The sequence below is a fragment of the Sceloporus undulatus genome, chromosome 6 (assembly GCF_019175285.1).
Source record: "Sceloporus undulatus isolate JIND9_A2432 ecotype Alabama chromosome 6, SceUnd_v1.1, whole genome shotgun sequence".
Taxonomy (NCBI): domain Eukaryota; kingdom Metazoa; phylum Chordata; class Lepidosauria; order Squamata; family Phrynosomatidae; genus Sceloporus; species Sceloporus undulatus.
Window position 1 is genome coordinate 74,491,505 of NC_056527.1, and position 15,732 is coordinate 74,507,236.

At 39.1% G+C, this 15,732-nt stretch overlaps 1 protein-coding gene across 1 annotated transcript in view; it reads left to right on the forward strand.

Annotated features, from left to right (window-relative positions):
* The window catches only part of MOCOS (molybdenum cofactor sulfurase), an 84,899-nt gene that overhangs the window by 63,948 nt on the left and 5,219 nt on the right, over nucleotides 1-15,732 (forward strand). Inside the window, exons 11-14 of the mRNA XM_042475933.1 lie at nucleotides 2,332-2,456; nucleotides 3,834-3,939; nucleotides 10,794-10,920; nucleotides 11,625-11,729. Coding sequence (XP_042331867.1) covers nucleotides 2,332-2,456; nucleotides 3,834-3,939; nucleotides 10,794-10,920; nucleotides 11,625-11,729 — 463 coding nt within the window. The remainder of the gene's footprint in view (nucleotides 1-2,331; nucleotides 2,457-3,833; nucleotides 3,940-10,793; nucleotides 10,921-11,624; nucleotides 11,730-15,732) is intronic.

Below are 15,732 nucleotides of genomic sequence, written 5' to 3' on the forward strand. Positions count from 1 at the left end.
AGAGTGTCAGATATTGAGGAGTTTGGTGACTAACATAAAGCAAGATTAAAATACTAAATAAAATATTAACAAAGGGAAAAATATAAAGTACGGTACTATTAAATGTATGCAAAGAAACTATAAAATCTCCTAACACATGTTCCAGCCACAGGACCATAAGAGCAAAAGTTGTGGACATACATTGTTGAATACTAACAGATAAATAAAGTGTATCAAATATATGAAATATTTGATAGGTATATCTTAAATTGAAAGCTATAGGGATAGGGCAATTTATAAAGATAAGCATCATTGACAAAACACACCTTCTATAAATTTGTGTAGCCCAACTCAGTTCTAATATCTCTTTTATCTGCCAACCCTACATAAGCGTACTCAGAGACAAGCACATGCAGGATAACAAACTAAAGGTATTTAAAACAAAATACAAAACATCTATATATATTACATATATCTACTAAGCTTGGGGTGTAAAGGTTCTTCTGAAACAGTTCAGCAAGAAATGTTGCACCATCAAATTGTAAAGAACATTTAAGAAAAGTTATCTCAAAAGAGAAACGGATACAGCAAAAATGTAAAACAGAAATATAGGAAAGGAAAATAAAGACCAATAATTTTCTCAAAATTCTATTAAGTTACTTCTTAAAATAATAAAGGAAATTCAGAAAAGTGCCTAACCAAACAATGGCAAAAGATGTGTCTGTTCTGAGAGACCTCCAGCACATGTCAACCTTACCTTCATCCAAAGATCTGTAAGCAAGGAAAGCTAGAAGAGAAGAATGCTCCTTTTGGGGGTTTTTTCCCAATATTCATGGTCTTAATTTCATTCAACCTTCTCTTTCAATGAAATTTCTTTCATTGGTTCTCTCTTACTACTTCTGTTAAGAGTTTATCCCAGTTAAAGACTTGTTCTATATTGATTGACTGTTAGAACAAAGTTTTATTTATTTATCTTTTCTCTTAATTGGGTCTACCTTCTTCCTGTTGAAATGTGAGAATTGTAAATTTCTGTTCAACAAACTTCATCCCTGATACCAAGTAGGAAAAAAGTCCACAGTTCTATTAGTTACCATAAATCTGTTTCCTCATTTTTAATTGGAACAGTAACCTTAATAGAGATTTTAGAAATTAAAATTTATTTGGAAAAGCAAATGATAAAGCCAAAATGAATGCACAAGAATTCAAAAATTAAAAGCCAGAATATATTTCAGTGAAATTCCTGTGTTAGTGCCTTTAGTCTTTCAGGATTATAGAAAGAGCACAAAACAATCTTTAACATGACCATAAAAATATAATCTTATTTTTTAAGACCAAAATCCAAACTTGTATCAATAGCTGCTATCTAAAAGCAAAGGACAATGAATGCTCAGTTTTCAAAATATAGCAGTAGGAAATATATTTAACTTAAATCACCTTTCCATTCTCTCTCTAGACAGGTTGCAATATTCAAGCCCCTCAAATATATGCATCTAATTTGCCAAATTAATTAAGTTAATTATTAATTATATTGGAACAGAGGTAACCAAGTTTAAATCCCTTTTGGATCATGGAATTTACCATGTCACCGTAGGCCATTGCTACCATAACATCTCAGCAAATCTACCTCACAGGATTGTTGTGCTGATTAATAACAGAAGAACTATGTACAGTGGCCATGTGCATTCCTGGTCTGCAAATAACAACAACAACCTTTTGTCATGCAAGGGCTTCTAATGCTTCTGTGTTCTCATCAGATTAGATGTTCATGAACCAAATATTCTCAGTCAGACCTATCATCCAAGAATGTTAAAAGAGGATATAGAGGCTAGGGGTTTTTTTTATGCCCTTCTGATGAGCTTCCTATAGATAGTTGGTTGTCACTGTGTAAACAAAATATTAGACTAAAAAGTCTTTTGCATAGCTGTTCACTTGCTGTTGTTTCCTAAACTAATTCAAAAATAGCACCGGAAAGGCAGCAGGAGTGCAAAAGGAAAGACAGGAATCACTGATAGAAGTGGTGGGGTCTGCAGCACAAAGAAGAGCACTACAACAGTGTTGTGGTTTTCTTTGCAGTGGCTAGATTGGAGAGGGGGGCACACAGCAGGTCTTGGGGCCGACAGGCTTTGGGCTGTGCACATGTGTACAACTTAAACAGTACTGAATAATATCAGTAATTAACAAAACAGTTCTTTCAAATGCTGTCAGGGACACTGTTATTATCGCCAAACTTGTAGTTTAAAGCTGATGTAATAGGTCCAGGTTAGCAGGCATGACAGATATCTGATCCTTTGCCACAAACCTGACATTACTTTTCAAAATTAAACAGAGTGTTGTTTTGTTTTTTCCTTACAGAGTACAGACATATGACTGTGGAAGAATAGTGGCTGACTGGTTTTCTGAATTTCTTGGCCGGCAATGCCGTCTCATCAGGCAGAATACAGACTTCAAAAGAAATGTTAATAAGAAAGATGAAAAGGGTATATATCTTGCATGGATGCTAGAGAATGGATGCTACTCTAGTGCTGTCAATTTGTAGACTTAAACATAGCTGACATGCTCAATGTCCAAAAAAATCAAAACTGCTGCAGTTATAAGAGATGCACTAAAATTGCAAAATAAATACACAATAGTTTAGATTATCAATGGTTCAATTGTTGTAGTTGCTACATATTTCCCTGGCTAGAGGCCCAGTGCTGAAGATTAAGGCCTGTTACAGACTGCCAAAATAAAGCTGCTTCGGGTCTCTTTGGAGGTATGCTGTTTAAATGATGCATGGGTCCTAGGAGTCCGGAGGTTGCGCCAAAGCCACACTCCATTCCTAAGCACTGGAGTGCAGCTTTGGTGCAGCTTCCAGATTCTTAGGGTACATGCATCATTTAAACAGCATACTGTATCTCCAAAGAGACCCGAAGCAGCTTCATTTTGGCAGTCTGTAACAGACCATAGTTTGCTGCTGCTGCTTTCTACCCTATTCACTCACACTGTCCACTCACACTGTTATCATCAATATTTTGTTTATTGCTTGAATTAAAATGCATGGGACTATAGACTCAAAAGTTGGAAGGAACCACAGAGGCCATTTACTCCAGCCACATGCCAGTGCAGGAATCCTCTGCTAAAACATCCCTGAAAGCTAGTCATCCAATCTCTATTTGAAAGCCTCAAACAAAGAGCAATCCATCATCTTCCAAGGCAGTCTGTTGTACAGCTCTTACTGATGATGATTCTCACTGAAGTTGCAAGGTTGAAAATGAGGATTTTTGTGCTGCTGTTTATTGTAGTTTTTGCTTGTATGTGTATTATTAATTTCTATGCCATTTATCCTAGAACAGACTACATGTGCAGGAAAAGGCCTTGTTTTTGGAACTACTCCAGAGCAATTCATAGAATTATAAAATCATAGAGTTGGAAGGGACCACAAGGGCCATCCGGTCCAACCCCCTGCCATGCAGGAAATCACAATCAAAGCATCCCCAACAGATGGCCATCCAGCCTCTGTTTAAAGACCTCCAAAGAAGGAGATTCCACCACACTCTGAGTGAGTGTGTTCCACTATCCAATAGCTCTTACTGTCAAGATGTTCCTCCTAATGTTGAGGTGGAATCTCTTTTCCTTTAGCTTGCATCCGTTGTTCCGTTATCTAGTCTCTGGAGCACCAAAAAACAAGCTTGCTACATCCTCAGTGTGACACCCCTTCAAATACTTAAATAGGGCTATCATATCACCTCTTAGCTGTCTCTTGCAGGTTATTGTTGGCCTGCATTATGTCTTGTCCACAGGAAGTATTTGGAAACATTGTTTATGCTATGGTCACTGCTTCTAATTACTGTCACCTTATACTGCATATGTTTCAGGAGAAGCATCTACTGTGGCTGCCTCACTCTCCTTAGTAAATGAAGCACAATACCTCCTGATAAACAAAACAAGTGTTTTAACACTGAGAGATCATGTTGTTGAAAGGTGAGTGCTTCCTCTTATGTAACTGAATGTTCTGGTTATGTATTTTTGTCTTTTTCATGACCAACCATGACACTGAAGTTGCCACTCTCAGAAAGCAAATTTACCAGTGCCATTTATGTACAATTTTGGCAACTACAGTGCACCCTTGCTATCTGCAGGGGAGCCGTTCCGGACCCCACTCCCCGCAGATAACAAAAAACGTAGGACCTTAAGTCCCGTTCTTTTCAATGGGTGCATGCTCCTGCTTCCACCACCATATGCGCCCATTGAAAAAGCCAGGGCTTGCCGTTCATAGGAGCTCAAATCGCGGATGGCAAGCCTGCGGCTGATGTGGGCATGCTGTACCATTTTTAAGTAGGGTTGACATATATCTAGGCTGTTACTTAGACGGAAGCCCTCCTACCTGGTGCCTATTTAACTAGTTTATTCCCAGCTTTCATGCTTGAAAATGCAAACCTCTAGCCCAGTGATTCCCATAGTAGGAGGTATGCCTCTCCCGGGGGTGGTGGAAAGATGCAGGGGGGCAGTGAGAGGCAAAGGGGGCAGCAGGAGGCCTTCAGTTAAACTATTGGTGTGCAAGGGGAACTAGCAGCTTTTAGAACATGGTGGGGCTGAGGGTTGCATGAAGCGACCAGCTTCAGGGCAACTCCAATCCGCCCTTTTGCGACAGTCTGTTCTGGCCCTTAGACTCCTTCCTAGCTGAAATTCAACTGGCAGTTGCAGAAAGTAGTCTTGTGCTACTGTGTTGGCTGCAAACATCACATGATCATACCACATCCCTTTTTAAAATAAACCATATTTTGTTATTGCTTTTTCCTATCTCTGTACTGATAACCTTCTTTATTGTTCTTGTGCAGTTGGGGATGCAATCAGTTAAACTGTAAATATCCAAAAGTGTGTAACTGAACTTTGTTTTACATATGGTCTCTTGTATATAGAATCATAGAATCATAGAAATAGAGTTGGAAGAGATCACAAGGGCCATCCAGTCCAACCCCCTGCCATGTAGGAAATCCAGATCAAAGCATCCCCGAAAGATGGCCATCCAGCCTCCGTTTGAAGACCTCCAAGGAGGGAGACTCCACTACACTCCTAGGAAGGGTGTTCCACTGTCGAACAGCCCTTACTGTCAGGAAATTCCTCCTAATGTTGAGGTGGAATCTCTTTTCCTGCAGCTTGCATCCATTGCTCCGGGTCCTAGTCTCTGGAGCAGCAGAAAACAAGCTTGCTCCCTCCTCAACATGACATCCCTTCAAATATTTAAACAGGGCTATCATATCACCTCTTAACTTTCTCTTCTCCAGGCTAAACATCCCAGCTCCCTGAGTCGTTCCTCATAGGGCAAGGTTTCCAGACCCTTCACCATTTTAATCGCCCTCCTTTGGACACACTCCAGTTTCTCAATGTCCTTTTTGAATTGTGGCGCCCAGAACTGAACACAATATTCCAGGTGGGGCCTGACCAGAGCAGAATATAGTGGCACTATTACTTCCCTTGATCTAGACACTATACTTCTATTGATGCAGCCTAAAATAGCATTGGCCTTTTTAGCTGCCGCATCACACTGTTGACTCATGTTCAACTTGTGGTCTACTTGGACTCCTAGATCCCTTTCAGATGTTGTCTCCTTAAGCCAGGTGTCCCCCATGCTATATCTGTGCATTTCATTTTTTCGCCCTAAGTGCAGTACCTTACATTTCTCCGTGTTGAATTTCATTTTGTTAGCTTTGGCCCAGCTTTCTAGTCTATTCAGGTCATTTTGAATTTTGATCCTGTCCTATGGAGTATTAGCTATTCCTCCTAATTTGGTGTCATCTGCAAATTTGATAAGTAGTCCCCCAATTTTTTCCTCCAAGTCATTGATAAAGATGTTGAACAGTACTGGCCCCAGGACAGAGCCCTGTGGGACCCCACTGGTCACTTCTCTCCAGGATGAAAAGGTGCCATTGTTGAGCACCCTTTGGGTTCGTTCAGTCAACCAGTTACAAATCCACAGTTACAAATCCAGTTATAAATATGGCCTGCATCAATTTCCCCTGGGCATAAGTGTTGTACATGATCAGCCTTTCTTTCGTCCCTGCCTGATACCCTAAAGGAGAATGTGCCACCCTGTTGGTTTCATAGGAAAAGTCCTATAAATATTCAACTGTGCCTTTAGTTCAGTTCTCCATCTGGGGTTACAAATAATCAAGGTTCCTTTTTGGAGTCTGTGGTGCATGCTGTATGAGGAGGATAGGGAGAGACCCCTCTTGCAAGCCTACAGATTAGTGTTGCTTTTCCAAATTATGCAATAAGTCTTTCCAGAAATAAACCTCTGATTCTCAGTCACACAATTTCCACCTCCCTGTCCAAATTCTGTCCAAATATCCTGTTACTGCTGTGATCTTATTCTCCAGACCCACACTTTTTCTTTTCTTCCTGGTCACAAATGTTATCAAGCATCAATGCGAAAATATAGTATACAAGGAAGTTTAATAGTTTCAGTTTTAAACTACCTAGGAGACAAATTGCATGCATTTGTTAACTGAGGTCTGATCTGCATTACAGAAATAATGCAGTTTAACACCACTTTAACTGCCATAGATCAATGCTATAGACTCCCGGGATTTGTTAGTGTGTTATGATCTTTGACAGAGTAGGCTACATATCTCACAAAATTACAAATCCCAGAATTCCATAGTATTGCGCCATGACAGTTAAAGAAGTATCAAACTATTATTAATAGACCTTAAATATACTATGAACTAAAACTGCTCTTCCTGTCTTCCAGATTAACAAATGAAAATCACTGCCATAATTAAAAAGCCTGTCAAGTTTTTTTCAACATAAAGTGATGTTTAAAAATCCTTCTGGACCTGATTAGGGATCACATTAACAGCTGCTGTGTTTCTCCAAATAACTGTTAATGAGAAAGTCCTGATTTTGAAGGGAGATTGGTTTTTAAAAAAGGAAAACAAATCATTCCTGTAATTTAGGTTCAAAACACACTGCAGAAATAATCCAGTTTGAGACCACTTTAATTGCCCTGGCTCACTGCTATGGAATCCTGGGAACTGTAGTTTATTGTGCCACCGGAGCTCTAGAGGGACGATTTTCGAGAATGTGTGAGAAAGCGTTCCTGAAAATCGGCCCTGGGGAACGCTCCCAGAACGGAAGGGGAACGCTTGGCAGCGGCGTTCTTGCTGTGCGATATACAGCGTCCCCCGCCACCGCCCGTCCCCAGAACGGTCCCCTTTAAGAACGCTCAGGGTCCATTCTAAGCTGAATGCGATAAACTCCTTAGTCTCACAAAACGATTGTTTCCAGAATTCCCTAGCATTGAGCCTGAGCAGTTAAAGCAGTCTCAAACTGGATTATTTCTGCTATGTGTTTTGGACCTTTATTATATAAATCCTATTTTTATTCTTACTGATAGTTATTAATAAGACCAAATCTTCTGTTTGAATGTTGTTTTGGAAAATAGATTTTCATTCTTAATCCATAAACACTGACTAATAAATAACTTCCATATTTTATTACTTAATAGAACTAGTGACTTATCTCTAGTTAATATTCCTATTAAATTAGTTAAATGCATTAATTCCTATTTGTGATTCATCCCTGTTTTCACTAAATAGATGTTACACTGCGAAAAATGCTTTTATTACTTGTCTCCTGATCTCATTAAGTATTTTAATTTTGAAGTGCTGGAAATGAGTGGGGTGGGTGGAATAGATTGTTTCAATAATTGTCATCTTCTTCCCACTAAATAAAAATTAAAATAAATAATAATTGCTAACAAGAATTTATTTTAGATGGTTTTCTTAAAATAATGGACTTATTATTAGTAGTACTTATTGTAGTTTTTGTTCATTATTTTTCTATTTCTTTCTTCTATGATAGTTGTTAATAAAATAAACTGTATTTATATAAATTTTCCTGATGGATAGCAAATTTGCTTTTCTAACATATAAGCATTTATTTCTATTTCTATAAATTCAATTTATTTAACAGACTTGGTGACTTATTCATATTTAACTACTTAATTCTAATTTGGGACTTAGTCCTATTAAGCTAATCCATTGTCATTTTTTATTCATTAAATTGTTCACTAATAAATATAAAAGACTGTTAGATATATGTACATGCAAGCATATTATACATACTGTTTTTATTGTATTTTTTTCCTATAGGGGAAATAAATTGTTTTGAATATTACTATCTGGTTTGGACCAGCTTTAGGAATTAAGTCATTCAGATCTTCATAGCAGAATGTTATTGTCCATTCATCAAATCTTCTAAAATAAGCTATTATTTTAGAATGCCTCTGAGAAAAGAGAATAAAATCTGATTTATAGAAAGTACCATATATACTCGACTATAAGTCGACATCACATATGAGTTGAGGGTAGGTTTTGGAATCAAAATTATGGATTTTGATATGAGCCATGGATAAGTCGAAAGTAAAACTTAGGGGCAAAGGATGTAAACAATAAAACAAAGAGAAATGATGCCAAAGAACTTGCAAAATTCTGGAAGGCATAATTGTTTTTGTTCACCATAAAGGCTGGACGAATGAGATAGTAGAGGGGGGTCAATGCTTCTTTTAGGTGCTCCCTGGACAGGTTAAGTTCGCGCCTTTTGCCACTCTACTCAGAGGATAAGATGGCTCTTTATATATATTTGTATACATGTACATATATACATTGACCCATGGATATGTCAACTCAGGTTTTTGGGGGTCAATTTTTTGACTAAAATTTCTAGATTTATACATGCATATATACAGTGTACATCTATGAAATTCCCCCCCAGACAGGCTAGGCTGGCCCCTTCTCTTCTCTCCTTCCATCAGCAGGTAAAGAACTTTCTGTTTAAACGAGGATTCAGTGATTGACTGGTTGTGCAGAAGGATCTGTTAATAGTGTGTATATGTGTGCTGTTCTTCTATGATTATTTTATGCTTTTAAATGATTTTATACTGCATTAAAATAGTGATTTTAATAGGATAACTAATTTATTTGTTTTAACACTTTTTATCATTGGGGTTTTAGCTATATCTTGTTTAACCTTGTTGCGAACTGTTGTTGTAAGGATGTGCATAAATTAAATAAATGAAGAAATAAAATAATAAATAATTCAACAGGTCATGATTTCCTCAAAGAATGGTCAGGATTGACTAGGATACAGAGTATTTTCAGGAAATTACATGATATAGAAAATGAAATAAGGGTTCAAAACACACTGCAGAAATAATCCAGATTGACTCCACTTTAACTGCTGTGGCTCGCTGCTAGGGAATTCTGGGAACTGTAGTTTTGTGAGATATTTAGCCTATTCTGTCAGAGAACTCTGGTGCCACAATAAACCACAATTCCTAGGATTCCATAGCACTGATCCGGGGCAGTTAAAGTGGTCTCAAACTGGATTATTTCTGCAGTGTGTTTTGGACCAGTGTTAACATTCTCAAGCTGCTGAGGTCATCACACAAATGCACGCATGCACACATACACATGCACACACCTGGAATGAGGTGTCAATTGGTCTCTGAACCATCTGCAGCCTACCATTAAGAGTATCTGTAGGTTTATTGTGGGTTATTATCCTGAAAATGACAGGCAGCATGTAATAAACTTGCAAAACTTACAAGGATAGATGCAATGACTTATTTAGAAAGATAGCGCTCCAGTATCTTTGGCAGGAGAGGGAAGAACTGGAATAATAGAGTCATCAAGTTGAAAACCATCCTGAAGCCATGATGTCCATGCCACTCAGTGCAGGAAATCCAGCTAGAGCATCCCCAGCAGGTAGCTGTCTAGCTGCTTTTTGAAGACTTCCAGAATTAATTGCTTACCCTTCTCTTCCATGCTTTTGATGCCATTTGTATGAAAATGGCACACATGGCAGAAGTGTCCACAGTCCACCCCCCCCACCCCCCATTGGAAGAATATATAGAGGGACTATGGAATGAGTTTAAAAATTAATTTAATGCGACTTGAAAAACAGTGATCTATGACAGCATTAGAAAGAAGGAAATGCTCTTCAAAAGTGAAGCTCCCCCACCAATGGTTGGAGAGATGGTCATAAAATATCCTTAGAATTAGATGGTTGATTTTTTCAGGCATCATCTCTACTCCCTCTCCATTTCCCCCTTTCCTTGTCCAACTGGGATTCTATCATAGAATCATAGAATCGTAGAGTTGGAAGAGACTGCAAGGGCCATACAGTCCAAACCCCTGTCATGCAGGAAATCTAAATCAAAGCATCCCCAACAGATGGCCATCTAGCCTCTGTTTAAAGACCTCTCTAAGGAAGGAGACTCCACTACACTCCGAGTGAGTTTGTTCCACTGTCGAACAGCCCTTACTGTCAGGAAGTTCCTCCTAATGTTGAGGTGGAATCTCTTTTCCTGGAGCTTGCATCCATTGCTCCGGGTCCTAGTCTCAGGAGCAGCAGAAAACAAGTTTGCACCCTCATCAATATGACATCCCCTCAAATATTTAAACAGGGCTATCATATCACCTCTTAACCTTCTCTTCTCCAGGCTAAACATCCCCAGCTCCCTAAGTCGTTCCTCATAGGGCATGGTTTCCAGACCTTTCACCATTTTAGCAAGAAAGTTATTTCACCTTGGGATGCACCTAAACCAGCTGGAAAGGACCCTATTCTCTTGGACTCATACAAGTAAGCAGCGCATCTCTAGAATCAAGCAATAGCTAATGCCCAAATACATTCCTCTGCTGAATGATAGAATGACCTTTTAAATATAATTGAATTCTGTCTAGACTGCACTGAGAAGCTTGAAATCACAAGTAAATAAGTCATGTTGGTTAATGTTAGTTCATAATATTTTCTTCTTTACTTCTGTGGAACAGGCTAGGTGAATCACTTATCCTGCAGGAACTCATCCATCGCTTCCGTGCAAATATTGTTATCAGCACAAATGAACCATTTGAAGAAGACCTATGGGAAGAGATTACCATTGGTTCCCTTCATTACAAGGTACAAAATGACTATCGTTTAATGTTGTAAAACATGCTGGGACAATTAAAAGTCCATTTCCTGAAAGGGTCGAGACAGAGAAAGATGAAGTAGGAGGAGGAGGAGAAGGGGAAGGATAGCTGATCCTACAGAAAAATTGTTAAGGGGCAGTGTACCAATCATAAATTTGTATTACTGTTGTGTACAAACTAACCATTCAAGTGGTGGAATTGACATGGTATGGCACAGCCATTCAAGGATATGATACGCATTCTCCAACTGACAACTATTTATCTCATCTTTGGCCTCAGGATTGTTGTGGGCTGGGTGGATGCTAGTATCTACAGCCTCCCAGGCCCTCTAACACATCACACCTGTGCAGGCAGCAGTAGTACTTTTTTTATAGACCTGCTCACTGCTTCCATCCATGGTAGATGGCCCTATCTCAGATAAGATGGCAGCTACCTTCTGAAGATGGAAGCTAAGTCTCTCCCTTTTAGAAGTGCTGTTGCTCATTGGGTGAGGGTGTCCCAAACAGTGGGGAGATTGGCAGGTTCAGTGAACAACCTAGAATGATAGAAAGAAAGAAAGAACAAAGAAGGCAGACAGATAAACTGATGAGACAAAGATGAGTGGAAGAAAGCAGAGTGGGATGACAGGAGAGAAAGTAGGTCTGTACGTCTTGCTATGTAATGATTTCAGAGGCTTTTCTGTGCAAATTTCAGGTTATGGGTCCATGTCACAGATGTTTGGTTATCTGCATTGATCAACAAACTGGAGAACGAAACAAGGAATTTCTTCAGGGCCTTGCTGCAACTAGAGATAGAAAGGTCAGTATAAAAATTATTGTTTAAAAAATGTTGTTGTATCTTCATATATTTTTTTTACTTATGGCAACCCAACGGTGAACATATCATGAGGTTTTCTTGGAAAGATTTATTCTGAGGAAGTTTGCCATTGCCTTCCCATTGAGGCTGAGAGGATTTGACTTGCCTAGTGAGTTTCATAGTTTAGCAAGGAATCAAACCCCAGTCTCCAGGGTTGCAGTCCAACACTTAAACCACTATGTCATACTGGGCTCTCTCTCTCTCTCTCTCTCTCTCTCTCTCTCTCTGTGTGTGTGTATAAAAATACCCCTTGTTAAATACTTGTGGCTCAATGTAACTGAAATCAATTATGTTATAAATAAATTTGGAAATTGCATTATGAAAAGTGGCTCCTTAATTTACTTGTAGACTTAAGTTATTGACTTTTGTTAGAATTTCGACATAAATATTTCATTAGAATTGAGCAATTAATTAATTGAATAAGTGACAATAATAAAGAGCCAATAAATTGTACATAGTACAGTTGGTTCTTTAGTAAACATTCAGTTCTCTTGTATTTTTGCTTCTTGATTTTTGTTAGACCTGCAGATTGCAGAATTGCAAGGGTTAGGTCACAAGACCCAATCTTCAAAGTGCTGGTTAGAATCATAGAGTTGGAAGAGACCTCAAGGGCCACCTAGTCCAACCCCTGCCATGCAGGAACTCCCAGTGAAATCACCTCTAACGGGTAGCCATCTAGCCTCTGTTTAAAAACTTCTGAAGAGGCAGGTTACACATACTCCAAAGCAGAATATTCCACTGTCGAACACCTCTTATTGTCTGTAATTTCTTTTTAATGTTTAGATGGAATTTCTTTTCCTGTAGTTTGAATCCATTGCTCCAGGTCCTGTTCTCCTGAGCAGTAGAAAACAAATTTGCTTCATCTTCAGTACAACATTCTTAATCAGGGCTATCATATCACCTCCAGGCTAAATATGCCCAGCTCCCTAAACCTCTTCTCATAGGGCATGGTTTCCAGACCTTTCACCATTTTAATCACCCTCCTCCAGACATGCTCCAGCTTGTCAACATCCTTTTTGAACTGTGGTGCCCAGAACTGGACATAATATTCCAGATGAAGTCTAACCAAAGCACAATAAAGTGGCATTATTACTTCCTTGATCTAGTCGCTACACTTCTATTGATGCAGTCTAGAATTTTATTGGGTATTTTAGCTGCAGCATCACACTGTTGGCTCATGTTTAACTTATGGTCTACTAGAAACACCTAGCTCTCTTTCACAAGGGATGTCATTTTGTTAGTTTGGACCCCGCTTCCTATCCTATTAGGGTCATTTTGAATTTTGATCCCGTCCTCTGGGGTATTAGCTACCCCTCCTAATTTGACCTATATGGCTTGGGTCCATCATATCTGAAGGACTGTATGTCCTTATGTAAACCTGTTGCAGCTTTATAATCTTGGTGGGAGGCACTTTTGTCAGTCCCACTACGTTCCTGTCTCATTTGACAAAGGAGAAGACTTTCTCAGTGCTTGCTCTCACAGTTTGGAACTCCCCTTATCCCAAGGAAGCTAGGATGGGTTCCTTCTTGCTTGCTTTCCACTGCCAAGAGAAATTTTAATTTCCAAGATGCTTTCAGGAATTTGCAATGAGCTTTTAATGGTGTGTAGTTTTCCTCTCTTGGGCCTGTTACAGCCAGCCAAAATAAAGCTGCTTCGAGTCACAGTGGAGGTATGATGTTTCAATGATGCATGTGTCCTAAGAGTCCAGAAGTCGCACCAAAGCCACGTTCCAGACTGGAGTGTGGCTTTGGTGTGGCTTCTGGACTTTTAGGACGCATGCATCATTGAAACACCATACCTCCACTGTGACTCGAAGCAGGTTTATTTTGGCTGTCTGTAACAGGCCTTGATATCTTTTCTTTTAACTAATTTTTAAATGCTAACAACCAACATTCTGCTTTGGTTTTAGAATATTTTGGAAAGTGTATGAAAGAAATAAAAATGTTCTTTCCTTTCCATGTGGACATGATTAGTTTTTTAATAGACATGCTTCATGTCCCATGGTCAAGATGGTCCTCTATATATTTTTTAAAATTTGAAGAAGACACAAGCCACAATTTAACACTGATCCAGCCCCAGAGAGTTAATCTATACTACCTTGCACTGGTTTCCAGCTACACTTGAGTCTGGTTCAGAAGAAGTCCTGAGTTCTACTGAACCTTCCCTACATCATTCATTTGAAAAATGTAATAATCTGGAAAGGTTACAGTATTTGTTTCTTAACTCACTGATCATTTCTCAAGTTGCCAAGCCAACAAGAAAAAAAGAGGAAGAAACTGAAGGAAATGAACTCTTGTCTCCCAGCAGCAATGAACAGTAGACTGAAAACTGGAGCAGTACAATTTATATTCAGACATTGTTGGCTGCCATTAATATTATTTGAATTAGATGAGCAATGGCCATGATTAAGGTTTTCCTGGGCTGAGTCACCCACAACTCTCTGCAAGAACAAATCTAGAGTCTCTTCATTGCACTTATGGGAAACCTATAACATCACTTCAGCCTTCCCTGCAAGCTCATTAAGCAGCAATCTGCGATATCATTAGCTTTGCTAATAAAGCACTGCAGGTTTTCTTCTGCACAATATCCTGAGGTATGCAGTTTTAAAAGAAAGGTTTAAGCAGAGCTTTTACTAGTTTCTTTTGAATTATTTATGATTCAGAACATGAACTCCAACCTCCTTTTCTTTAAATGCATCACTGAATACTCACTTTGTTTCTCAGAATTGCTTTCAAATGTACTATACAAGTGAGGAAGCTGGAATGGTCATTTGATTTTCTGGTAGCAAATTGCATATTCAGAGGTAGCCATGTTGGTCATATAGCAAAACAGATAATATGCAAAATCCACAAAACAGTAAAAAAAAATAAGTGCTGTTTTGGTAAAACATGCAAATGTAGTCCCATTATGTGTTTTTAAAATGTTTTATCTTTGTTAAAGGTAGAAACTCAAAACAGTAAATAGTAAAATCCCACTCTATTGACTCTCTCTTAAGGATTCCTTGTAGTGACTAAAATGTGGTATCTCTACATCCAGGAAATATATTCAGGGGTATAAGTATGTTTCCTGAATATGTTTCCTGGATGTGAAGATACTGCATTTTAGCTGCTACGTTGCTGTTGTTGTGTGTCTTCAAGTCCTTCCCAACTTATGGTGACCTTAAGGCAGTGGTCTCAAACTTTTTCTGGCTACTACCCTAATTCCCCCCCCCCCCAAATCTGTCTCTCTGTGTGTGTGTGTGTGTGTGTGTGTGTGTGTGTGTTTCTTGATATTAGGTCTACTGTTCTACTACAAAATTAAAATAACCAATCTCAATCATTTTGCACCTGCTCAATCTGGGAGCAGCAACCCAGAAGCTGACTGAACCACAAATGAGAAGCCTCTCACTGAGAAGCCTCTTGGTTGCTGCTCAGCCAGATACTTGCTTGTTTCTCCCAAGGTGACCAGGTGCAAAGGGAGAAGCTTCTCTTTGGCAAGGAAGGATTCTCAATCCTTCTTCATTGGGGAGGAGAGGGCTATAGGTGGTGTGTGTGTAAGGAAGGCCACATACCCTAGACTGGAGACTGGCACGGATGGGGAAATGGAGAGATTTTAACTACAAGAGCTGCTCCAAGACAAAAGAGTCTTTTCAAGAATTGACCCCAGATACTCCATCCTCTCCTTCACTAAAGAGATGTCTTGCCCACATAGCTTTAAGTGCCCCCCCCTCCTCCATCCACACATACACACACACATTGCTTCTTCATTATCCTTCTTCTCAGCCTGTCTGATGAAAGAAAACAGGAGCAGCAGAGTAGCTAATCTGCCACAAACCTTGCAGCAGAACCAATGTCTGCTGAAATCAGTCACAAAGGACACTGAAACATCTGTTGAAGCAATTTTCAGCCATTATGATAGTATAATTATTCTATAATGCTTTTATGTTAGGGATACAAATCCAGATCCG